Raw genomic sequence first — 26,949 nt, forward strand, 5'->3', positions numbered from 1 at the left:
TACCGAAGAGAGCAGCATATGCAAAAGGCCTGTGGCAGAATGGAAACCATTAGAGATCATCCAGCCCAGCCCTTAGATTTCCCAATGAAGAAACAAGGGCTCAGAGAATTTATGACATGTGCCATTTGCAGAAGAGGGACTAGGAGTCCTACCTTCACATCTAGTGTTCTTCCCATTCCACGATATTGCTAAATAAATGTAGAGAATATCAGATCACATTATACAATGATTTTTGTCATTTTATGGTTTATGACATTTATGAGTAATACATAATCTTATAATTTATCTTCATTTAAAAACAATTATGGCCAAAATTTTATTCAGGACATACTTTGAATTGTCAATATTTTTATATAGTTACAAAGTTTGTAAAAAAAAAAAAAAAGTGCAAGAGAGCACAAAACAGAAAAGAATGAACACTCACATTTAGCACACAGAAGCCACAACAGCATCATAATGGCCTGGGAGTGTTAACGCAGCTCCCTAAGTGGCTAAATTACACCCCAGAGGTTCTCGCTCAGCAGTGTAAGCCTTTAGTGCTTTCAGACATTTTGGGAAATGCATCCATTGCCCCATTCCAAGCTTAATTGGCATAATAAATGTCAATTAAAGCTCCTTTAAGATTTTAAACTGCAAGACTCAAGTGCAACTCTGTATGTATAGACTCATACGGAGACTTCCCCACCAGAAGTCTTTCCTAAAAGAGACTCCGAATATTTAGGTTTACCCTGGGCGACGTGGATAGACAACACACAACCTTGCATTCACATAGGAAAAGACGTTTCCCCAGCTATCCTAAACGTGTCCTTCATACATGGCTTGTAAACTATTACATATCATACATGTCAGTGGAATTCAGCTTTCAACAAATAGAGAGAGAACATCAACTCAAGGACGGGAAATACAGGAGCCAACAGAGGAGAGAGACGTGTGTCCCCCACCATCAACATGGAGGGATCCTTTCAGAAGCTACCAGGAGGTCCTTCTCCCTCCTTCATTCTGTGTCTACACAAAACTCCTTTCCTAACATTTACTTAAAAGGCAATTATTCACTCATCCAGTGTAAATATAAAGCAGGGTCTTTGTTAACTTCTGAACTTGACAAAAATATTTTTTATGTCTCATGCATAGTTCATCGATTTCGGTTTCAGGAAATTCCACATTAGATTAAGTAGCCCAAGCTGCCAACTGCTTGATACCATCGTCTTCGTCTTCTACCCTCCTGGAAGAGGCTGGAACACAAAAAGTGATTTAAAAAAATTAGTCATTGGCATCACTCCCACTTTCAGCCTACAAAAAGGTATGAATTACACATAAAATGTGTTTATTTATGAAATCAAATGTAAATGAGTACTAAAGGAAGGGACCTGGCTATTATGTTTAGGAAACTGTGAGAACACGGGTAGTGGAGATGGGTAAGAGACCTGCTCGAGATCGGTGTGCAAAGGAGGATGCGGCTGGCCTTCTATCTGGCTGTGCTGGGAGAGAAGAGGAAGGCACATTGGGAAGCCGGATATTTGTCATCTTCTTGTTTAATTCCTCCTGCTCCAGTTCTTCAAGTTCTGCCATCAACTCATCCTGAACGTAGGAGAAAGGAAGAATTACCGAGTTAACGTTTCAAGAAGTGGGTTTCCTTAAACACAATAACAAGAACATCTGCTACCCGATTGATATGTGAGAACCCAGTGAAATGGAATATTTATTTTAAAACTAAGTCTTTTTTGCAACACTGAGCAATGATTAGAAAATGAATATTTTGGGTTGTGCAAATTTGTTGTAGTTAATCTTATAATACTTCAGTAAACAGCCATTCAAGTAATTTGTGCTAGCTGAATATATAATCTCAGTTTCTGGGAAATTTACACCTTGCCTGTCATTTTTTCAATATGCTCTCTTCTTTTCTCCTGTTGAGAAGCGATGAAACTTTAATTGGAAGAAATAAATATTTTTATTTGGGCTAATGCTATTGAAAATAGAACAGTAAGTATGGCAAAAACCATAATGCAATAAAAATAAAAAGAATCAGAGATACTGTGGTACCTTTATCAAATCATCAAAGTTAACATAAATCATGTGTGTGCTTGGGTTAATACAACTTCAGTTCAAAGACAGGTATAATGTATTTCTTTAACAATGGTCCAAGAGTGTCTGGTTTAATCTTAAACTATTCCCTGAACAAAAGCTGTAGAGAGGCAACATTAGTTTGAGATCTTATGGATGTACGTCACCTTGTACCAGGTCTGAGATAACCTGAAGTATTTCACATCTACCTGCCTCCATAAATCTCAGATGGAGATCAGCTCCCCTCAGGAAAAAGTCAAGAGTCAAAATTAAATTTACCATCACTGAATTTTTTAGGTTATCACAATTAGAAATGACCTGGGACACCCTTATAATCAACCAGGTAGATTCTTTATTCATTCATTCACTCTTGATTCCACAAATTTAGTTTGAACTCAGTACTAGAGATGCAAAATTGAATCCACACTCCCCACATTCAAGGAGTGCATGCTTAAATTTGGGAGAAAGCCATGTAAACAAATATGTTAAAGTAAGGTTAATAACACCATGGAGCAAGAGAGGAGATACTTAAGCCAAGTACTCATTGATCAAATTCATGAGTATCAGATTTGCAGAAAGTTGACCTCTATTAAACGGATTGCAATTTAAAAATAAAATAAGAAGGTGTATACCATCAGGTCATGTGAAACAGCATGATGAGTGTGGTTAAGTGCTTTACACTTCTCCTCAGTTTATATAAATAAAATGATAATAGAATGAATAGTCTGATGCCTAGTTCTGCTCAAAAAACAAACATAGTAACTGTGGTAATGGCAGAATGAGCTGCTTTATGTTGAATGCATGCCCAGAATGCCATGGGTACTTGACAATTACCAACAGCACCAGAAAGATATTGATGTTTTCTTCAGGAAATATGATGGACACAGTAGCTATCTCCTCATCATTTTCAGCCTTTCAGTTCCAAACTCTTATCTGATCATTTATGAAAAGATTTTTAGAATTTAGTAAACTTTGGAGATAATCCAGTGACCAAGAGTTTCCATTCTATCTATGAGAAAACTACAGGTGAGAAAAGTAAAGGGACTTAAGATGTCCTCATAAGCCCAAGGCCCTTTCCACCATGCCATAATGCATGCATTAGATGCTTGTTAGTCAACACCAGGGTTGGCAAATATTTCCTATAAAGGGTCAGAGAGCAATGTTTTAGGTGTTGCAGGCCACATATCTTTCCATCACATAGTCTTCTTTGTAGTTGTTTTCTACAATACTACAAAACTGAAAAACCTTCTTGGCTCTAGGCAAGACAAAAACAAGCAAAGGGAATGATTTGGTCTTCAAGCCATATTTTGCCAACCCCTGATCTATGCCATTTTTTAAACTCGGTTATCACTCAATTCTCACTTTCTAGGATTCCATGGAGCCACATTGTACTTGTTAGATGTAACATCGTTTTTAGTATCACATAGAAGGAAGTTGGACTCTTTGCTATGCTACTCTAGTATGTGGACATGTTTTTAAACATGCCCTAGTCCTATTTGTGTATGCTTTGAGTAGCGCAGCTGAAATTCACAGTGCAAACACCACCAACATAATTACCTCCTCTCTGTATTATTAGACTGATTAATCTAAACAGAATGTATGTGTTAATAATGCCACCCCACATTATGTTGTTTCATAATCTGACTAATAAACAGAAGCAGCCAGACCTCTAATTTAACATCTACAAAGCATGATGCCTGCATTTTGCAAAGCAGCACAGTCTGCTTTGTTTGCCCAGATGTGTGAGCACTCGATCCCTCCTAATGGGGCTATTCAGACTCCAACCATTAAAAGTCAGTAACTTTACATAATCACATGCCGCTTTTCCTTAATAGCTGAAAACTTAATTAGGAGTCTGTTTGCCAAACTAGATTAATCTTTCCTTTAAATCAGAGCTACTAACTCTTAATTTCCCCCTTAAAAGAAGTACATTTTCAACAAATATCATTTATTCTCTAAGGAACAAAAGAATCTACCCACTACATACCGCTAGGCTGCTACCCTCTTGTGGTATAGCAGCCACAAACCACATTACCATTGTGTTACCTACCTCATCAAAGCCATCGTTAAATCCAACCCGTTGAGAAAATGCTTCTGAGATTTCTTGGGCAATGTCCTGTTGTTCTGTGATGTCTTGCATCAAGTCATCTATTTTGTTCAGATCCCTAGCAAATAATAATTTGTTGAAATATTTTAGGATTTTACCTTAAAATTATAAATTTAGGCATAATCCCATATGAAAAATTAGTGGATTTTTTAAAATTTGAGATGGAATCTTGCTGTGTTGCCCAGACGGATCTCAAACTCCTGAGCTGAAGTGATCCTCCTGCCTCAGCCTCCTAAGTAATTGGGATTATAAGTATATACCACCAAACCCCACCACAATGAGTCAATTTAATATAAACTTTGTGTGTGTGTGTGGTGCTAGGGATCTAATCCGGGGCCTTGTGCATGCAAGGCAAGTACTCTACCAACTGAGCTATATCCCAAGCCCATAATATAAACTCTTAATTATTTCAGTAACATAACAAAAATTCCCACTGATATAAAGTTGATAAATTTGCATTTCAAAAAACTTAACAATCCTTTATATGCACCTATATTTTAAATATTAAGTAAATATCCAATACCTTTAGGAGTTACTATAAATCAAATTATTTTATAACAGAAATTATGGGGCCATTCTGAAATTTTGTCTAAAAGGGCATTTGTAAAAATTTAGATATATACTACCATATATTACTTCTGTAGGAGATATACCATGAACCACCAGGGACCACCAAGATGGAGATATGTATGGCAGCTCTCAATAGCCACTTTCTGAAAGCAGCATTTGTAGAAGCTGAACTCTGAGACTAGAGATCTAATTTCTATAATACCCCAGATCCTACTGCCCTGAGGGTTTTCCCATAGTGTGATGCCCCAGGAGATTATTAAAGGGAAAAGGATTTGGCCTATGGGTCCCCCAGAAGAATCAGCAACTACAGCAAAGGAATCCATGTGGCCATGGGCCTAGGTGAAGAAGGCTTAAAGGCACTTTCTAGCACCAGAGCCCCATTGGCCGCTAACCTAACAGCGTAAGCTGTTGGTGTCCCCAGGGTCTAAGATGTCTCTCTAATACTCTGTCTCCATATCATTCCTTCAGCTCCAAAACTAGGCCAAGCTGATTGGATACAAGGTTACTTAATAATGAGAGACACTGTCTTGTGTCTCTCATTATTAAGTAACCTAAACACTGAAAGTTTGTGTCCCAGTAGAATCACTCTTTTTGAGTTTATCAGATTCTCTCTATATGCTATGACCACAGAGTACTCTGACATATTTTCATGCAGTAATCAAAAAGAATACTTTTATCACTCTCCTACACCCTTTATCTCCAATCCTTACTATTATATCTATAATGAATATATTTATTAAAAGGAGAATGAGAAATGTGTTGCTAAAGTTTGGGGCTGGGTGTGAAATTTTCTCAAAAGGAACACAATGGTGTGATGCTGCTGAGCTACCTGGGGAGAGACTAATTTGTACATTTCAGCACCCAGCTTACAGCAACCATAGAGAATTTAGAGTCTGATAACAAATCTAATGACCTCTCTAAAGCTGCCAAAATGGTGGCTGATTGTTAATGGACCACAAAGGCAAGAAAATGTTCACAAGGCTGTCTTCACTGCCCCAGCCTCTGCCTTCTCCACTCTTTCTATCCTTGCAAATCTGTCTACATCCCTCAGGCATTCATTGCTCTTATGCATCTTTGACCAAGATTCCACTGTCATGACCAACACCAGGAAAGGATCAGGTCACTGGCATTTACTTCCCAATGTGGGTGTAAACCAAACTGCCTCCAGCCCCACTACCACTATGAATGATTATTGAGTGCTTACTCTGAAAACTGTGTTAAGTGCATTTCATCTAGTATCTCACTGAAATTTCCAATTTACAGATAAGGAAACTGAATCAGAGAGATAGAAAGCAATCTGCCCAAGGGATTGTCCCTGGGCAGTAGGATGATAAGCCAGCAAATTTGAGCCCCAAAGTATAAAATTTCATTCCCATAACTTGTTACTCTCTCTATATTCTATATCTATTCTATGAAATTCTCAAACCTTGGGTGGTATCAGAATCACTTGGGAAGTTGGTTAAACACAAACAAACAAATAAAAAATCCTATCCTACTTCCAGGAACCTGGAATCTGTTCCCTTTAACAGCTCAGATTCCCACCCAAGTTGGACAACCACTATTCCTCAGTTCTAATGTCTGCACAGATGTTGACATTGAAAGGTTTTTTTAAAATTACAGAATTAAGGTATGTACAGCGATGGAATTTCAAGCAATCATAGAGAACTAAGAAACATGAAGGATAAAAATGTACACCCTTCTTTTTTTCATGGCTGGTTGGTTTGTCCTCGCCTTTTTTTGTCATGGCAACCTCTGATTTACCTCTGAGAAAGCATTCCATTCAATATGCCAAAGAGCCTCAAATGAGTAAAGAGATTCCTGCTAAAATCATCATATAATTTCAAGGGCTTTTCCCAACACTGAGGGCATTTATGATTCAGAGGGAGAACAAAGTCACGCACATGTTTTCATGAACAGCTTTCATTGCCTTTGCCGCAAAGCCCATGTTCCTCAACACCTCTGTGTTGGTGTGGGAGTTTTCCAAAGCTTCTCTCTGGAACTCAATGGTGGAAAGGGTGCCGTCGATCTGAGTGAGCTGCTTTTCAAACCTCTTCTTTCTTTTTAGCGCCTGCAATGCAGCTAGACAAGGGAGAGACCACCTTTATAAGGGAAGAGACACTACTCAAGGCATTTACACACACCACCCACAGACTCAGAACTGATGATACCTAAGACAAAGCTCACACCAAACACTCCTGAGACACTAAAGGGTGACATCTCTCAAACACTGCGTTATGCTTTCTTCCAAAGATCTGGAAGGTATAACAGAGGTTGCAAAGTCAATTATAATATTCCATGAAATATAACACAGAAAAAAAATTCTGTCGATATTGGATTTTTCTAAAAAGATAAAAATATGAGTAAAACTATGCAAAACAAAAAAAGTCTTTAGAGGAGCAAAGGACCTGAATGGTTGTCAATTCTAGTCCTGCTTCCTTAAAGGCGAGTTTATGGAGACGCAGATTAATTAAGTGACTTGCTTAAAGCTAGACCATTAATGGGTGGCAGCTGGAACCAGATCCTGGAGTGTGGACCTACATGTCTTGATTTGAAATGATTAAGAAATGGCCATTAAGGTTACATCTAACCAAGTGTCCGTGAAATCAGTGCAGTTAGAGTCATCCTCAAGGAGTACATGGCATATGGGTGTCATCAAAGAACATTGCCTTCAGAGAAACAATATCCAAATAACCTTCTTATTCACCCCTTAGCAAGATAATCTTACCTGTATCAATTTGAAACCCATATGCCATGTACTAAGAGTCCTTTGACTTTAGCATTTTGAAAGGCAACATTATCAGGCCCTAAAATGCTCATTTTTTATATTTATTTTTTAGTTGTAATTGGACACAATACCTTTATTTCACTTGTTTATTTTTATGTGGTGCTGAGGATTGAACCCAGGGTCTCATGCCTGCAAGGCGAGTGCTCTTCTGCTGAGCCACCTAAAATGTTCATTTTTGATAAAGCATTTGGGGGAAGTGCAAGAAACGAATAAAAGAAGAATGTTAGCATAAAGATAATTAAATGGATTTGACAAAAGAACTCAAATAGTTTGTGGATCTGGACAGAAGCAGATGAGTTATTACAAGATACTTCTGGGAGAAAACTCCTTCTGTTTGCAGGAATTGCTTTTTGTTAACTCCAACAAAATTTACTTATTCCATTGTTTTTTCACTGGTACACAGACTCATAGGCATTGTATTTTCTTAATAGATTTTATTAGTCATCCGTGAAGCTCTTTTCAACCCTCTCTGGCTACTTGAGGATCAGCCACCATCATGAATGACACATTCATATCCAGACCAGGAAGTCCATGACCAACTGACCACTTCAGAGGGAACAAATGGTTACTGATTTCCTTCACCTTGAGAAGACAACAGTACATAAAACAGATTCTCAGGAAAATCTAGTCAAAATGTACAAGACCACCCAGACATCATCTTTGTTTTTGGATTTAGAACCCATTTTGGTGATGGCTTTGGCATGACTTATAATTCCTTGGGTTATGCAAAGAAAAGTGAATACAAATATAGGCTTGCAAGACTTGACATACACAAGAAGACAAAGACCTCAAGAAAACAGTGAAAGGAACAGAAGAATAGAACAAAGGGAGTCAGGGGAACTGCAAAGGCCAGTGTTAGAGCCAGCAAAATGCAGAGTAAAGACTCTACCATGACTCTCTGTGGCAATTGTGCCAGTTTTTCACAAGAGGGTTAATAAACTGCAAGGACTTTGAAAAAATCAGCACAAAATATCATCCTATGTCCCACTTATATTTTTTTCCTTAAATTCCATCTTGTCTTATAATAACATTTTGGCCTTCTTTTGGTTACAGTTTGCTTTTAATAAACTTTTTCATGGACCTCTATTTCAAAATTTTATTTGCCCTTTTTTAGAATGCCCATTAAAAATAGCATATACTCGAATGTTTTTATGGTTTATGTATGAGGAATCCCTCAAAAGCTCTCCTCAGAGACAATGCAAGAAAGCATAGAGGTGAAATGATTAGATAACGAGAGAGGTTTAACCTAATCAGTGCATTAATCCCTTGATGGGGATTAACTAGGTAGTAACTGTAAGCATGCAGGGTGTGGTTGGAGGAGGAGGGTCACTGGGGGCATGACTTTGGGTTTATATTTTGTCCATGGTGAGGGGAGTTCTCTCACTCTCTCTGCTTCCTGGTGGCCATGTCCTGCACCACAACTGTCCACCTTGATATTTTGCCCACCTCAGGCACAGAGCAATGGAATTGGTGGTACTTGAACTAAGACCTCTGAAATTGTGAATCCCAAATGAACTTCTCCTCTTCTAAAATTTTTATTGTTGGGTCTTCTGGTCTTCTTTTTTTCAGGGGCATGGTACTGGGGAGTGAGCCCAGGAGTACCTAACCTCTGAGTTATATCCCCAGCCCTTTCTATATTTTATTTTGAGACAAGATTTTGCTAAGTTGCTTAGGGCCTCAATAAGTTGCTGAGGCTGTCTTTAAATGTGATCCTCTTGTCTCAGCCTCAGGAGCCACTAGGATTACAGACATGTTCCACTGCATGTAGCCATAGCCTCATTTATTACAATAATTGATTTTACAAAATATGGTCTTTTTACTGTAAACTTTGAGTTTTCTGATTGCTGTACATTTTGTCTTCATGGCTTTCTTTTCTTTATGTAGATTAGTCAAGTATTTTTGTTCATTTTTTTCACTATAGTTTGTGCATATACTAAATTTATTCTCCTAACAAACACACTTGTATTTAAAATATACACATATAATTAAATAATTTTGTAACCCTATTGAAAATTAATCAGTCTATAATTTACTATTCCCAAACAACATTCCCTTCCCACCTCAGACCCCACATGTCTAAATAATCTGCAATTTTTTTTTTTTAGTTCGAGATGACTAACAAATTTCTTGCTATTCTTTCAACTTTTTAAGGGACTCTTTCTCAATAATAAGCTTCATATGCACAATTTCACTAGTTATTTACCCTAATCTGTATGTTTAGTGGCTTATTTTCTTACTATTGCTTCTTATATTCTACATTGTTCTCTTTGATGGCTTTTTAAATTTTACTGAAGTGAATCTTTGTTTTTCAGCAAAGTATTTTTTAGCATATAGATAAAATACTGTAGATATACTTATATAAATGTGCATAGATGTAAACTCTGAATACCTATAGGTCTGAAAACATCTTTATTTTGTTTCAAACTTGCAATAATAATTTAGACTTTTCCAGAATTCTAGATGCCAAATATTTTAAAATTTTAAGACTCTATTCTGCTATTTTGCAGTAGTCAACATCTCAAAAGTTTGATTAAAAATATTCTAATTTCTTTGTAAATGCTTTGCCTTTTTGTTTATCCTCTGAAAGTATTTGAGATTCTATTTTTTTATATTAAAGTCATGAAATCTCCCTAGGATAATTCTAGGCATGTGCCTTTTATCTTTTGTTTTTTTCCAAATAAGCATTTTTATTATGAAGAATTAGAATAAAAATTTCTTTTAGCTTGAGAAAAAAAGTATTCCATTATTTCTTTTATTTCTTCTCTCTTCTCCAATATTTCTGTCACTCTCTTCTGAAATCCCCACTTATTTTTTAATTATCTCTACCATCACCTGTTCCCACATAAACATTCTGTTTTCTCTCTTTTGAAACCTCTGTGAGATGGATACCAGCTTCTTTGGCTCTATCTTCTAACCTATTAGTTTGTCTCTCCATCTTTTTGATCTATATCCAGGGAGAATGTCTTGACTTTATTTTCCTGATTACTAGTAAATCTTCACCTGTATTCATTTTACCTTTTTCTTGCCCTTTAATTGGTTTTTAAATGATGTTTTTAATTTCTAACTTCTTGTTTTCTACCTGCAGATTTTGATGGCAGCATTCTCTTGTCTCAAAGATGCAATAGCCTCTTGAACTCTGAAGATTCAATACAAGGTGTTTATTTCCACCTTTCATTTCTGAAACTCTCTCTCTTCTCTTGGGTTCCATTGTCTGCTTTGCTTACCTTGATGCTTTTGCATAACTGCCCTTCCTCAAAATGCTTCTGATTGTCTCTTGTAGGTTCATATTTATAAATGAAAGGCTAGAATGGTTCGTGTAAGTTGCTGTGTGTCTTGTAGTTACCGAAGCCTCTCCTGGAAGGAGAAGGCTGCCCACGGCTCTGTGGAACAAGTGGGAATGCCAGCAGGCTTCCTTCCACAGGAGGGAGCAAGCACACAGCTGGGGACTCCTTTGCCCAAGAAAGGCTTTGTTTGATTGTGGAATATTTCTCCCTCCTGGCAGTGGTGACTTTCCTTCCCACCCTCCCTACCCACTGTGGCTCTGCTGTTTTCCTCTTTGGGTGTGGTATCACAATTAAGCTTTTATTGAACAGCATTTACACTTTAATTATAGAACAGCTCCTATTTGCTTAATCTGTCCTTTAGGAAAGAACTAAAACATTTTTTTCTTAAGTCAATTGGCTCAACGACCTTCTTACAAGATCACACTTAAGAGAGCCTTACCACATTAATGACCAATCTGGAGGAGGGTTTTCTCCAATGCACAGGGAGAATGGCCAGCTGACCCCCTGGGCTACCCCCTCTGTCTGTGGATCCACAGCTGCTGCTGAATCTACCACACTGTATTGTAATTATTTGTAAAATCTATTCTGTTCCATCTCTCCTGTGCCTAATTATAAACATTTTGATGAAAGAGCATCTTACGTCTCTGTTTCTCCAGCAACTTGTCCAGTTCCTACGACTGGGTCAATAAAATACATAAAAAAAGTAACATTTACTGAATAACTTTCTATATGCCAAACTGGTGCTAAGTGCTTTGTGTGCATGATACAATTTATGCCACTTAACACACACACACACACAAAAAAAAAAAAAACACACACAAGAGTACATACAACAATAAGCCATTTTAAAGATGATGGAATAAATTAATATTAAATGAATAAATTTCATGATTTTTGTGCCCCACAGTACAATAACAGCATGGTCCAGTGAAAAGAGTATGGAGTGTGGACCTTCTTGCCCAATTTAACAGATGTGTCGCTTTGCTTCTTTGAGCTTTAGTTTGTTGTTCTGGGAATGGGGATTAAATCAGTCCTGGGAATTATAAGAACTGGGATCATTTATATAGCCCCTGTGAATGACAGGGGCATAGCCACTAAATATTACTATCAATGACAGTGATTTATATAACATTCTTAATAAGATTGTCTATCCCAATTGTGATAACCCTTGAAAACAAATTACTTTTTTTTTTCAGTATAACTCACCATAATAGGAACACAATATTACAAAACTGCTGTGCATTTCAATAGGTACAGCAAACCATGGTTTCCAGCAGAGAATCCTAAAAAGCTGACTAGCAAATACACATCTCTTCCCCCAGCACTCTGGAACGTTTCCAGGGGGTCTCCTCCCTCACTTGCCAGGCTGTTCTGTGCAGTGGTACCTACTGACCCAAGAACATTTCCTTCCAGAAAATTTTACAAGTTCTCCATGAAGAAATATGCCATATTTCCTAGTAAAAATTATAGATTTTTTTTTAAATTAAGAAATATAATTTGGTATAAAGAAGTCTTGGAGTCTCCAAACCTATATTTTAATCCTACCTTTACCACTTAATAACTGCGCATAATAATCTTAATGTGTACCCTTAACTCTCCTTACTGACGTTCGTTCCCTCACTGCAATAATAACAACACCTAGAGGGGAGGGGAGGGGAGGGGAGGGGGGATAGTAGAGAATAATACAGACAGCAGAATACATCAGACACTAGAAAGGCAATATGTCAATCAATGGAAGGGTAACTGATGTGATACAGCAATCTGTATATGGGATAAAATTGGGAGTTCATAACTCATTTGAATCAAACTGTGAAATATGATGTATGAGGAACTATGTAATGTTTTGAACGACCAACAATAAAAAAAAAAATATTTAAAAAGCAAAAAAAAAAAAAAAAAAAAAAAAAAACAACACCTAGAAGACAACAATAGAACTGAGAAGCTGCCTGCTTCCAAACCTGGGCTCCCTCAATATACAACTATATGGCTTTAAATAACTTGCTTAGCCTCGTGGTTAATGGGAATATAACTTACTCAGTTGTTAAGGATTAAATGAAATAACACGAGTAAAATGCTTAGTGCCATGCCTAGCACATACTGCATAATAACTAAATATCAGGGGTCTTTGTCCTCATGGCCATTTCCTTCATAGGTTGTCGGAACCCCAATGGGGAGATACACACAATATGCAAAATGGTAATTATTAATAAATTCTGGTTCGGACACGATTTTAAATGCCTATGTTAACACATGGTTTCTGCCTCTCAAAATATTTAGGAGAAATGTGAAATTCACCCAGGATTGGGACCTCATCTTTAATTCCCATATTGCAAACAACAGATTGGCCAACACCAGAGTCCCAAACTCAGACAGAGCCAGGAAGGTAAGGAAAGTAAGTGAAGCAGACAGAGGGTCAGGAAAAGGGCTTTCTTTCTTTTCTCTCCTATGAGAAAGAGAAACGTTTCTCTACTGTAACATTAAAAAACAGTGCCAGGACAGGCACAGCGGCACGCACCTCTAATCCCAATGACTCGGGAGGCTAAAGCAACAGGATTGCAAGTTCATGGCCAGCCTCAGCAACTTAGCAAAACTTATATCAAAATAAAAAATATTAAAAGGGCTGGGGATGTAGCTCAGTGTGATAAAGCGCCACTGGGTTCAACCTCTAGTGCAAAAAAAAAAAAAAAAAAAAAAAAAAGTCCAATGCCAGGGCATTGGACACTAGCCTCAGCCTCAGACTCAGGACCTCAAGAGAAGTAAGGGGGACCCAGAGACCAGAGAGCATGTACATGATCTAATAGAAGCAACACCTCTGGGCTTCTGTCTATGGCCTAGCCCCCCATATATTCCAAAGAAGTAAGAAATCTGGATTTGCAAGCAAAGTCCCCAAATTTTAATTTTAAATACTGATTTAAATATTTTTTTTATAAATCTTGCATAGGTAAAACCAATGACTCCTACATGACTAGATCTCACATCTACTGTGACTTTTGTTTTTTAATATTTTTTAGTTGTCAATGGATCTTTATTCTATTTATTTATATGTGGTGCTGAGGATCGAACCCAGTGCCTCACACATGCTAGGCAAGCACTCTACCACTGAGCCACAACCCCAGCCCTACTACTATGACTTTTTGAGAAGGCATGCAACAAATGCTGCAAATCAAGCATAGCTCCTGATATGGCAAAGGACACTTTTAGAACCATGTAGTTTAACCTGTTTGGAAGGTTTAATTACATTTTCCAGACTCCCAGCATGTGTTTTTAAGCAGCTGGTGAGAACTGGGCAACTTTCTTTCTAAAACAAAAGAACCTATTGTATCCCTCTGTGTTGGAGAAACAGCCAAGAGTCTTCTCACATAATAGTGATGTCCCTTTAGCAATGGAGCTGCAGAACAATGTGCTTTATGTTCAGGAGAACATAAGTCAATACAGAAGAGTCCTGACTGCTGACCACTGGAGATTGAGAATGAAATGCAAGAACTATCCACTTTAGTCAAAATAAAAGCCATCCTATACAACTCTGCTGCGAAAGGAGGAAGACTTTCAGTCATCTGCTCCAAAGAACTTAAAATAGCAAAAAAGGGCTGTAGCTTCATTGCTTGTATAATGCGTAAAGCATGTTGGTTTTAAAGGTCAGTCTGTTTTCTCATCTAGGATGCATAAATGTGTGCATTGCTAATCCTGGCAAACAGGAAGAACCTTTAAGGAGCCATTTTATCCAGTGACTTCAGACAACCCTGGTCATAAAATATGAAACTGCATTACGTCAGCTCTTCTCTATGAATGGATGAGCTCTAAGGAAGGAAGAACTAATAGATGAGGGTCTGAAGATTAAGCCAGTTATGAGAGTTCTTAAGAGAGCTAATTGGTTATGTCATCTTTTGTTTTTAACTGGGGAATCTCATGATCAGGTTTTATTTGAGGAAGTTTACTGTAAACCCTGTTCATATTCACATACAAATCACCTCGTAAATTAAGCAGTGCCTTCCATTTGTGGTACATGATTTTAGTTCTCAGAAAGCACAATCTGAATAAGTGTCACAAGCATTTTACAAGTGGGATAAAAATAAAATCTTTCTGTTCAAAGTCACAGGTTAGATTGGAAACAGCTGAGAAAATACTAGGAAATTTTAACAGTCATTTAGCCAGGGACATCCCATTATGAATTTTCCTCGGTTTGTGCACATTCAAAGAATGTTCTTTTTTCATTTATTTCAGTAACCTAACACATACCTATGAAGGATCTACCACATGCCTGGCGCTTTTAGGAACTAGAGGAACAAAGGAACAAGATGACAAACTCAGAAAGGCAAAATACAAAATGGGCATTCAATTGCTTATTCACTATGCTGTAAGCATTTATTAGGGCTGGGGGTGCAACTCAGTGGTGGAGCACTTGCTTAGCATGTGCAAGACCCTGGGATGGATTCCTGCACCACATAAATAAAAGAAGCATTTATTAAGCACCTGCTATGTTATAGGCACTGCCCCCAAGTACAGTAACATGCATAAGTAACATTCTCCATCTCAAGTCGTAGTGAGAATGAGACATGTACACAGTACAGTGGATACACGGAGAGATTTGAATCTCTCTCTCTCTCTCTCTCTCTCTCTCTCTCTCTCTCTCTCTCTCTCTCTCTCTCTCTCTCTCAAGGAAGGCTTCAGAGAGGAGGCAATGTAGATAAAGCCCAGTGACTATCTACACGTATACTCAATACACTGATCGATAAAAAAAACATGACCTCTCTCCTACTGCAAATCTCATACCAATATGAAGTTTCTGGCTGAGATATATTGGACACCAGGAACTATAAACCTCACAAATAGAGCAAATCACACCGGCTTGCCACACCAGCTGGATCTTATATATAACCTCCATATTTTCAGAGGTCTCCCAATATTAAATGTCATAAGAAGGGTAAATAGCAAACTAAAAAAAAAAAGCCTGGAACACAACAATGAAATATGGGATTATACAATGGCAAGACAGATGCCTGAGAAAACAGTAAAAGGGAATGAGATTGGAGAAGCTAAATCAGAGATTTTCTGAGGAAAGAGCATTTGGAAGTGGAATATTGCAGTGAGCAATCCCACAACTTTGGACCTCATTTTGTATTTGAAAACATAGTGTTTGATTAATATTACAAAGTGCAAAAGATAAGTGGATCAGTGCCCTCCTCCTTCGCCAGATACAGAACAAATAGACAAGGACAATTAAAGTGATTTTCCAACAGAAAAAAATGCTCATCGCCTCATTCTAAATGGTTCACAGTTGCTTTTGAGGATGAGGCCATTCTTGCTGTCAGGATAGCATACAGGAGAATATTAGAGGAGGTAAACCCTAAGGGGAAGCTCATGATCCAAAAATGCTATCAACCCTGAACTATAGAAAAAGCAGAAATGTAGCAAAAAAGACTTACTTTAAATACCCAGTGAAACTCTCATCCCTTATAATTAATTGCTACAGAGGTCAATTGCCAGGCAAGTAGAAGTGATCTGTTATTGGAACAACATACCAATACATTAATTAAAATCTACTTGATATTCTTTGTGAAAACCTAATTAATTGTTTGACACTAGGCAGAATACATAACTGACTGAATATTTTACTTGCTACTAGTATTATTCATAACTTCACAAATTGGAAATCTTTGTGGACCTCCTGTCACCTAGAATATAAGAAAAATGGTATGAATACGAAATCAGCAAATGTTAACAGAAAAAACACAAATAGCTTCTTATGCTTAATTTTACAGGGTATATGTGTACTTGGGATGTAATATATACATCTATGTATGTAATATGTTATTTAAATGTTATGTATATATTTAATGTGGTTCTATTTTCTACTTGTTGGAAAAATTCTTTGTTCATGTGATGCAGCAATAGTTTGAAGCACTATGCAAGTAACCACAAATTTGCTCTATCACTTGAATTTCAAGGACCAACAAACCATATTCCTTTTAGATCTGTCTATGACTTTATGACCACTCCTTTGAGAACTTATGGTCAACAAATTTTGGAGTCACTCAAGATGAGTATTAGTATTTTAAACTCTTTAGAAATATACTTATCCTGAAATTAATATCACACTATACTATTCTCTAATTCTTCAAAGACAAGTAACACTCAACAAATCAAGATAGTTTTCCTGAGTAAAATTATTAAATATTTAAAGCTCACAAAATGATATAACATGGGATCTCGTATGTGTGAATCTTCATGTGTGTGTGGTGGGGGGGGTCTGGGGATTGAACCCAGGGGGCACTTTACCCCTGAGCTACATCCCCACCACACCTTTTTATTTTTTATTTTCAGACAGGATCTCGATAAGCTGCTTAGGGCCTTGCTAAATGGCTGAGGCTGGCTTTGAACTGTGATTCTCCTGCCTCAGCCTCCCAAACTGCTGGGATTACAGGCATGGGCCACCACACCTGGCTGCATATACAATCTTTGAAAAGTATACAAATTAGTTTAACATAATCATATTTTTTTGTTTTCTCTCTCTCTCTCTCTCTCTCTCTCTCTCTCTCTGCAGTTAACAGAGTGTAACTTTTGCATTAGGATAATATTCTTGTTCAAACTCCAAGGATTTATTTACTTTCACTCTGTATGTGCTAAATATGTGGAAAGAAATGGTATAGCTGTGAGTGGTACTATGTGCATGTAGTACCAGCTACTTAGGAAGCTCAGGTGGGAAGATGTCTTGAGACCAGCCAAGTAAACATATCAAGACTCTATTTCAAAAGAAACAAATAAAAATTCAAAATAAGTGGTAATGTAAACAGCATGCTTACTGAGCAAGGCCCACAGAACAATGTCACAGCCACAGAAAATAAGACACACCCATTATGACTATGTAGCCTACAACACTCTGTGAAAAAGTCAAAAAGATTCACTGGGAATTATTTAAAGAGAGAACAAAATGTCCAAAGTGCTTGTCAAACATTGGGTTGCATGATTTTTTTTTCTCTAAACTTCTTTTGAAGCCTTCATTTCCTTTAAGCTAGATGCTTGACATTAAATTTTAATTTTTCATCAAGGATTTCACTTCTAATGCAGGATTCCTAACTTTTCATAAAGAATGAGCTCCTTTTCTTTGCCTGTAATTTTAGAATCACCATTCTTGCTTGCTTCCTTTTTGAGGGAGTTTTCTTCTGTGGGTAGTGATTACAGGGTTGGTATTTTAAGTCACTAGATTGCTAGACTGAGGAAGAGATTAATGAGATTGCACAGGGCTATGGTAGTGGGGCCTGTCCCTACCTGAGGAGCTAGCTCACTGGTTGTCTAGTGTGTTTCTTAGAACTTCTACCAAAGGATAATCCGTAGAAGCAGGAGAGACTAAAATCACTGGTAATGTGTACTGAAAGCATTAACCTGATTACATTTACTAAGGGGGAAGATCAAGAATGTGATTTAAAATAATAATAAGTCCTCAATATTATCTGTTATATTAAGTATCTGGTATAATTAAAAAAGTACATGCAATCAAGCTTATTATACAAATAGAACAACAGCACAGTTCACTCATGCCCATTCCAAGCAAAGAATTCTAAGTTTAAAAAACTGAGTATTAGATATTGGACCTTCTATTTCATTGGCTAGAGTAGCACACATTTTCCTTTCCTGTTATTTTTAAAATTATCTTAAATGAATAGTTCTAAATACTGAGAAACATATCAACACCTAAGAACACATGTGGGGGGCTGGGATTGTGGCTCAGCAGTAGAGCGCTCGCCTAGCACGGGTGGGACCTGGACTCGATCCTCAGCACCACATAAAAATAAAGGCATTGTGTTGTGTCCATCTACACCTAAAAAATAAATATTAAAAAAAGAGTTAAAAAAAAGGACACATGTGGGTAAGCTCACAGTTCTCTTCTGCCATAGTTTCTTGAAACTGTATCAAGTCCTCTGACTCTGGTATAGTTACAGGTTAATACAGATTTTCTATGTTACTCTATCTTATTTTTTCTGACTCAATAAGCTGAAAAAAAAAAGTAGACAACAAGAAAACTCACATTCTTTTCTTAACACACATGTTTCCCCAAATATAGTGTCTTCCTACTCTGGTGGAATTTAAATGAAGAATAATAATGAATGTTTCAATATTCATAATACTGTTTCGAATTCATTAATGTTTTAGAAAAGTGGGTGTAGTGTTATGCAACATTACAAAGAGTCCCAAATGTTCTGGAAGTGTCCAGAATGCATCAGTGAATTGTCAAAATCTGTGCCACACGAACATGACAGAACAATTTTAGAGCTGTAATATCGTACACTTTAATTCTGAGAAGTTAGAAAATAAGACTGTGATTACTAACAAGTCCATATGAGTTACCAAAAATTAAAAATGCCAAACTGTTTAACCTTATGGGCATATTTTCTTTGGATGCTGACTCAAGGAAAGTTCACTTGCTGGCTTTCTAATCTAGCAAAGAAAATCATACAGAAAGCTCTGAGGACCACAGTCTTGAAACCTCATCTCTTGAAATAGAACCTCCTACTGTGGCATTCTGAAGAGCTCTTTAGTGAATGTGATAAATCTAACACACTATCAGTTCCATAATCCCCAGGCACGTGAAGATAGTTTGGTTTTAGGTATGAGATTCACAAGGTACTTAAGAGCATTTTGTGTAGAAAAGAGAAAAAAGTGGGATAAGCAAAATGATAATGGGTTGAAATGTAGGTCAGGTGTATTCATAGCTAGATGAATAACTGAGTTTAAATATCTAAGTTTCAAAACCTGAGTATTAGATATTTGACCTTCTATCTCATTGTCTAGAATAGCATACATTTTTTCCTTTCCTATTATTTTGAAAATTATCTAAAATGAATAGCTCTAAACAGTGAGAAACATGTCGGCACCATTAAGAACAGCTGTGGGTGAGATCACTCAATGAGCTAACTCATTGAGTGCTGATCTATCATGGGGTAGCTGAATCTTAGATGAAACATTGTCGGGATCATGCAGAAGTTATCTTGGAATGAAGTCTCCAGTAGAAAGCCACAAGGTTCTGTCCTTTTTTCTGTCTTACTTGATATTTTAACAAATATCTCTGTAACAACAAAAAGATTATGGCTGATTCAACTAAAAGAGCTCATATAAAGGGCAATAAAATTGGAGTTAAAAATTCTAAATTTTAAGTTATGAATTTAATTTAATTTCAGTTAAAATTCTTAACCCAAAATAGAATGTTTAATAGAAATAAATGTAAAGCACTAAATGCAAGCTTGACATGTTGGTTTACATAAGAGGAGAGGGTCCTCCTCTGGCTAGGAATTTTAACTCTTCCCAAATCTAGTTCAAAAAAGTAAGTTGGGCTGGGGATGTGGCTCAGCGGTAGCGCGCTCGCCTGGCATGCGTGCGGCCCGGGTTCGATCCTCAGCACCACATACCAACAAAGATGTTGTGTCCGCCGAGAACTAAAAAATAAATGTTAAAAAAAAAAAAAATTCTCTCTCTCTCTCTCTCTCTCTCTCTCTCTCTCTCTCTCTCTCTCTCTCTCCTCTCTCACTCTCTCTTTAAAAAAAAAAAAATAAAAAAAAAATAAAAAAGTAAGTCACATGGGCACCTGAAAAAGTACCCACAAACTGAGGACGTATTGATAGAGCAAAAGCGATAACAAGCCCAGGGCACCCTGTGCTGGTCCTTACCTAGGTGTGTGAGTGAAGGCCTAAGTCAAAATGGGATCCTTGTCAGGATCAGAGGGAGACAGAGGCAGTGGGTGGGGGTGGGGGTGAGAAGTTTTAAAATCATAGTTTAAGCAAGGGGGATTTTCAGGAGTGGGGCAGATGTTTTAGGGTCCCCCACTATGGGGTAACTGTCTATGTGAGGAAGAGAAACGTGGGTGGGGTAGAGGCTGTGAGAAGGATCACATTTCTTCACATTTCTACAATCTGTATTTCTGGAAGAGAGAGGGACAGTTGATTGGGGAGGAAGACCTACCCTAGGTATTAATTAATCATCCAGTAAAAAAAAAGAAAATTTCTCCTCCAGGCACTGGAATATTGAGTATAGTACAAGATAATCAGATAAACAAAGGCAAACAGAGCAATATATGAGAATGCCCAGTTGTAATTTCAATACTAGATAAATCTGAAACCCTCCTTAACTGGTTGAGTTGTACCACCTATAGACATATAAATGTCCCTAAGGAAACTGGGTCATTAAAAAAAAGAAAAGAAACTGAGTCAGATGGCTATAAGGATCTGCCAGAAGCTCCTCAATTGTTTCTTCAGAAGTAAACAGAGGGGATGGTAGGTAAATATTTCTCATCCAGGTATCTGAATGACAACAGAGAGGGAGAAAATCAAGAGATATAGGATAAGGGGAGAAAACAGAATAGAGATTAGTTTCTTGCAGTTGAACAGAGCACTGAATAATATTTCACAGGCCCTCAAGTGTGGTGGGGATCAGAATCATTGAGCTGCTTCCTCAAAGTTCAGATATGTGGACTACATACCTAATAAATTTAGCAAGTTCTGGTGAGCAAACATTTTAATAAGCATCCAGAAGGAACACTAATGCAGGTAACTGGAGAGCCACATTCTGAGAAACTCTTCAGAAAGGAGGTCACCAGGTAAGCTATATCACCCAGGGGACTTCTGCCAGGGTCCTGCGGTTACCTGAGCCATGCTTTTGCCCTCAGTGTTAGCTGGCTGTGTTGTGATTCTCTTCACACTGAAGTCCTTCTGGTCACTGGTGAGTGAGCGTGGAAGAATTCAGCCCTATGACAAGTACAGTTAAAAGCAAAATCAAGAGACCAAGGAGGTTCCTATCACTGACATAAGAGTGGGATTGTGCACACACCCCTGCTCTGCGGCTCTGCAGCAGACCATGTCTGCAGCATGACTCTGAAAGCAAATCCATCCCTGTCAGTCCACACAGCCCAGACTCCAAAGCAAGATAGCTCATTCAAGTAGAGGACGCTCTGCCTGGGCGACCGACTCACTTCACCATACAACCTGACGAACTGGGGGAGCAGCCTCAGCACCAGATATTCCCCTGAATCATATGTAATATTACCAAGGAGAGCTTTGGGACAAATTTATTCCTGTCTGTCTTAGCTTTTTCTTTCTATTAACCTATGAGATCAGCAAGCTGAAGCCTACAGAGAGCCACAAATTGAATTCACTTCTTTCATTTAATTACATATCTGGAGTTGTTGCTCAGCCCTCAACAAGACAAGCATCAGGGCCATGACTAGGGTGAGAAGAGAAGGAGCAGGTAAGGTGCAAAATGCTAGGCGGCACTCACCCAGGTCACACAGGTTTGTCCTGGGTGTCTCACCTGCTGCACTGTAAACTGGGCCCTGGGGGACAAACCTCAGCAGAGTAAAGGAGGTTTGCTAAGGGAATAAAAATAAGGAGAATGAGGGAAAGGACTCTCAGAGAAAAGATTGTTGTCCCACAAAAGAGATACAGTACATCGGTTCAACATTATTCAAGGAGACAAAAATCTGGGCCGGTAAATGGGCTGACTTCAGCTTCAAAAAAAAAAAAATGCTACTATGCTATACCAAGGCAGATATTTATAGAGCAGTATACCAAGTGCTTTACACAGAAATGTCATTCATCCTCAAAACTCTAAGTATCTGTTATCACTACATTATGTAGATGAAAAAATGGAAAATGAGAGAGGTTCCAAGTGTCAGATTTAAGGTCACAGAGTTGATAAGTGACAGACAGGGCTAGAAATCAAGCCCAGGCCTGGCTAGGTTCTTAACTATGACACCAAGTTCTTTTATATTAAATTATAAAAATTAAATCATGAAATTGCACTTGAGCAAAATCCCTACGGCCATCTGTCAGGGATGTTATAAAAAAAAAGACCTCAAAAAGGAATTAGAAGAGTAACCTCTAAGGTATGTTGCCAAACCAATGTGGCAGCAGAGGTTTGCAGTGGGCTAAGATAATTGACACTCTGGAGGCCCACCAGCCTGGGGCATGGAAATTCCAGGTGACTTGCCATATCCCAGTGAGGCGTATAAATAATCATTGCCATGGGGGCATGATGTGAGAGGGGTCAGGAAGCACTGGGAGAGTAAAAGACCTGTTTTTTCTATCTCATTCACATTACTATGGATTTGGAGTTCTGATACTGAAGCCTGGCAACAGGGCAGAATCAGCTGGAAGCACTTCTTTAAAGTCTGATGCCTAAACCCATTCCTGAGAGTTATATCAGAATCTACAGGAGCGGACTCCAGGCATCCAAGGGACTTTATTATGCAGCCAAGACTAAAAACTGCTGTAGGTGACAGAGTTCAGAAAGGGGGAAAAAAATTAAGCCATGTGTAAGTTGTATTTTGTATAAAAAAGAGCACTAACTGTAAAAGCAGGTGTTATGTGATAGTAATCTGAAGAACTAAAAAATTAAATTATGAATCTTGCTCCAATTGTTATTCTTCACTTGTTTTGGTACTGAGAATTGAACTCAAGGACAGTTTACCACTACGCTATATTCTCAGCCCTTTTTATTTTTTATTTTGAGATAGGGTCTTGCTAAGATGCTGAGGTTAACCTTTGAACTTACAGTTCTCTTGCCTCAGCTTCCAAGTTGCTGGGTTAGAGACATGCACCACATTACCCAACTCTAAGTGATACTCCTTTGGACCAACAGAACCTTTTTGTGTGTCAGGGGAGGGGAGGGTGCTGGGGATTGAACCCAGGACTTTGTGTATGTGAGACAAGCACTCTACCAACTGAGCTATATCCCTAGCCTCCAATATCAATATTGAATATCATGATATTATGGTTATCACAAAGTCAATTTGGTTATGCATACTTAGATTCTTTTTGATAGATATTTACGGTAACCTCAAAAGAAGTTTAAGATGAGGAGAATTAGATATTTCTGCACTGCCTCTCTACAAGTGATCATGCAAACAAGATTCTGACTAAATTCTGCAAATACATTATTAAATAAGCATGCACTGGTAAGCAAACATAAACAGTTTGTCAATCTGTTTCAAAGCTCAATGAATTCCCGACTCTATGTCCTTCAGATGCTCCAACACACGTTGTTTGAAAGGCTCACTGAGGCTGACAGTGACATTTCCTGGAAGGTGCTGTGCCCTATGGGAGATGCACTCAAATCAGAAATCCACCAGAACCAATGACAGGATGCCACACTGATTTGAGATCAAACTTCAGATACCACCTGGTTTTAAGTAGTAATGTACCTAGTAGATTCTTCTCACAAGTTCGGACATGGGGGACAAGGAAGTGTCTCTAAATCTACCTTAGCCAATCTACAATTTCACCAATGAGATTCCACTTCTAACACTTGCTAACTTAGAAGTTACTTGTTTTTCCAGTAAAACTCCTTGTGGGCATTTAGATTGTTGTCAAGGCTTCTGTTGTACAGAAACAGTTCATTGAAGAACTTTTAGTTTTCAATGCAATGCTAGCTGTAAACTTGGCAGGGTGTTAGTTGACCAACCAAGTCTAGAAGCAAAGCTTTAACTGCACATTCACTATCTCACTCTGGTTACAATGTAAATTACAGCCATTCTAACAATGACATAAAGCAGCATGGGGACCATTTAGTACTGAGTATACAGAGTTTTAAGTTACTATGAGTGTGACAATAGTGTCTAACAGAGGTAATTAGATGTATATGAAGTTATCTTGTACATTTTTTCTTTTTTATATGACAGTAGAATACATTACATTCTTATTACACATATAGAGCACAATTTTTCATCTCTGGTTGTATACTAAATATATTCACACCAATTCATGTCTTCATACATGTACTTTGGATAATAATGATCATCACATTCCACCATCATTTATAACCCCAGTCCTCTTCCTTCCCTTCCAACCCTTCTGACCCATCTAGAGTTCATCTATTTCTCCCATGCTCCCTCTCCCAATCCCACTATGAATAAGCCTCCTTATATCAAAGAAAACATTCAGCATTTGGTTTTATCTTGTACATTTTGAAGATATTGATATTAAGAGCATTTCTAATGCACAGGGCTGTGACTGAATTCTTTCCATAGTTTATACAATAGATGGCCTGATGCTAATCAGCCTCTGCTGCTTACTTGCAAGGGCTACTGCAGAACCAGGCCTGGGATAACACCTGTGAAGTTTCCAAGTACAAATGGCAAAGAATGGATGAATTTCTTAACAGCAATTGGTGACTTGTTCTTTACACTTGCATCTGTAATTTCCCTGATTCAAGGAAGTTAGACTGGGGCTCTTAACAATGTCTTTAATTTTCTTTGTGTTTACAAAGTTAGCTTTTGACACACTTTGGTGCATTGCCAATTGGAGGACATTTCTGGGGGGGGAAAAAGAAGTAATAAAACACATATTATTTTACATGTGATTCTCTGAAAGCAAACCTACATGTTTACCAGTTCCGTAAAGGAGATATTCAGTTTTTCTGATCATTTTAAACCAATATTTACTAAGCAACCACAGCAGACAAAACTACACACAAATCCAAATAGATGACAAAGTCGAAAGATGCCTTGACAGGCACTAAGCAAATGTCAGAGTACATATCAAACTGAGGAAAAAGGGAGGAGTAACAGATTGACCAGTGACATTTTTGACCAGTGATATTTTAGCAACCCATAATGATATGGTCTCAGTTTAGAAACTGCCATTTAATAACTTCCTAAAATATTTTCTGACATAAAGTAAAAATAGAAACCACTATTTAGCTCTAAAACAAGCTTTAATATGACTAAAAGATATATGCAATAGAAGAGAAAAATGAAACTTGACCTTTTCATTGCCAGTAATAACTGGCCATAAAAGTATCATGCCTACATTTACAAGAAGAAGCAGGCTGTCAAGTTCAACTCCATGAGACACCATTCCTTTCCTGCCTTAAACAATGGCAGCATCATTAGGGTGAGCTCAATCTTCCCAGGGCTTCTTCATGACTAAAGAAGCCCAACTTGAGGATGCAGATGTTTAGGGTTTGGAGGTAAGCAAAGTCCAGTTCTATCACTTCTATTTCTGTGTCTGCCTGATATTATAAGAGCAAACCACTTCATCTTCTCATTGGGTTTTTATATGTGCCATGGGTACCATTTGGATCTAATCCTAGAGAGAAAGCCATATACTGTAGAAACCAATTAACTCTGGCAAAGAACAAAGAGTTCAAGGTGCAACAGGAGAACCAAGAATCATTACTGACTCAAAGTCCCTTGTGTGTGGTAAAAGCCAGTGATAGGAAATTTAATATTTAATTCCTCAACTTTTTTTTTTAAAGATCTCAACTACTCAACAGCCAGCCAAAGTTTTCAAAGTCTGAGGAGCAAAGTAAGCCAGAACAAACTAGAATATGCTTCACTGGAGATTTATGCGTGATTTGTGTTGGTACACAAACATACAGCAGAAAACTTAATTGTGCAGTACTGGAGTGAGAGGGCTGGACTAGAGAAAGGAAAGCCAGAAGCAAAATTGAAGGGAGTGTCAGAAAATTCAGTATTCAAGATAAATAACATTTACTGCAATATGTACTAAAACTCAAAATCAATACAAAAATTCATAATAAACAAAATATCCCATGAAAAAAAGAATTTTAAATAAAGAAGTGCCATATAGAATAACATACCAGATACCAGAGAAAAAGAATCAATAATATCTATCATGACTTGATTTGAACACTTGATTTGGGGTCCTTCATGGATTCTTTTTTTATTATTATTAATTTGAGTCTTTTAAATATGGCATAACAGCATTGCTCATTTCGAGATTTTGGAAGCTCTCTTACATTTTGCCATACAGGTAAGTACCTTGCTCAGCTTACCCTCATCACCGGGCCCTAGGGTCCAGCATCAGTTCCTAGAAAGGCTGTAAAGCAAACCCTGCCGCCTGGGGGACCAGGGTGCTCTGCTCCCCAAGGTCCCCAAGGGAAGGAGGGGCCAGAGGTAGGTGGGAGAGCTGCGGCCTGGGGGCGCGACCCCAGCCTACCTCGCTTATTCTGCGTGCCGTGCTTCTTGGCCAGGGACAGTTCTCTCTGGATTCGGTTCTCCAGGTACTCTTGTTTCTTGCCCAGCATCTCCTCAGTCTCCCGAAGTCGGGCCAGGGCTTCCTGGGGGCTGGGAGCAGCCCGGGTCTTAGAGGAGCCTCCCCCTTTAAAGAACTTGCCCAACTTGCTCATGGCTGTGG

At 38.1% G+C, this 26,949-nt stretch overlaps 1 protein-coding gene and 1 pseudogene across 1 annotated transcript; one reads left to right on the forward strand and one right to left on the reverse strand.

Annotated features, from left to right (window-relative positions):
* Window positions 1-1,167: 1,167 nt before the first annotated feature.
* On the reverse strand, window positions 1,168-26,941 carry Chmp4c (charged multivesicular body protein 4C). Its single transcript, XM_026384231.2, has 5 exons — window positions 26,752-26,941; window positions 6,640-6,817; window positions 4,112-4,226; window positions 1,425-1,578; window positions 1,168-1,232 (listed from the first exon to the last, which is right to left on the reverse strand). The coding sequence occupies exons 1-5, from the start codon at window positions 26,939-26,941 to the stop codon at window positions 1,168-1,170; spliced, it is 702 nt and encodes a 233-aa protein (XP_026240016.1).
* On the forward strand, window positions 8,043-8,458 carry LOC113179664 (small ribosomal subunit protein eS24 pseudogene; annotated as a pseudogene).
* Window positions 26,942-26,949: the final 8 nt, after the last annotated feature.

The sequence above is a fragment of the Urocitellus parryii genome, chromosome 7, assembly GCF_045843805.1.
Source record: "Urocitellus parryii isolate mUroPar1 chromosome 7, mUroPar1.hap1, whole genome shotgun sequence".
Taxonomy (NCBI): domain Eukaryota; kingdom Metazoa; phylum Chordata; class Mammalia; order Rodentia; family Sciuridae; genus Urocitellus; species Urocitellus parryii.

Bases quoted from the DNA above. Each gene is read 5' to 3' on its own strand.
- Chmp4c (XM_026384231.2), bottom strand. From the start codon at position 26,941: ATGAGCAAGTTGGGCAAGTTCTTTAAAGGGGGAGGCTCCTCTAAGACC. The intron at 6,818-26,751 runs GTAGGCTGGGGT...TCCCTTGTCTAG, and splicing joins CGGCACGCAGAATAAGCGAG to CTGCATTGCAGGCGCTAAAA. The intron at 1,579-4,111 runs GTAGGTAACACA...TCCTACGTTCAG, and splicing joins TTAACGATGGCTTTGATGAG to GATGAGTTGATGGCAGAACT.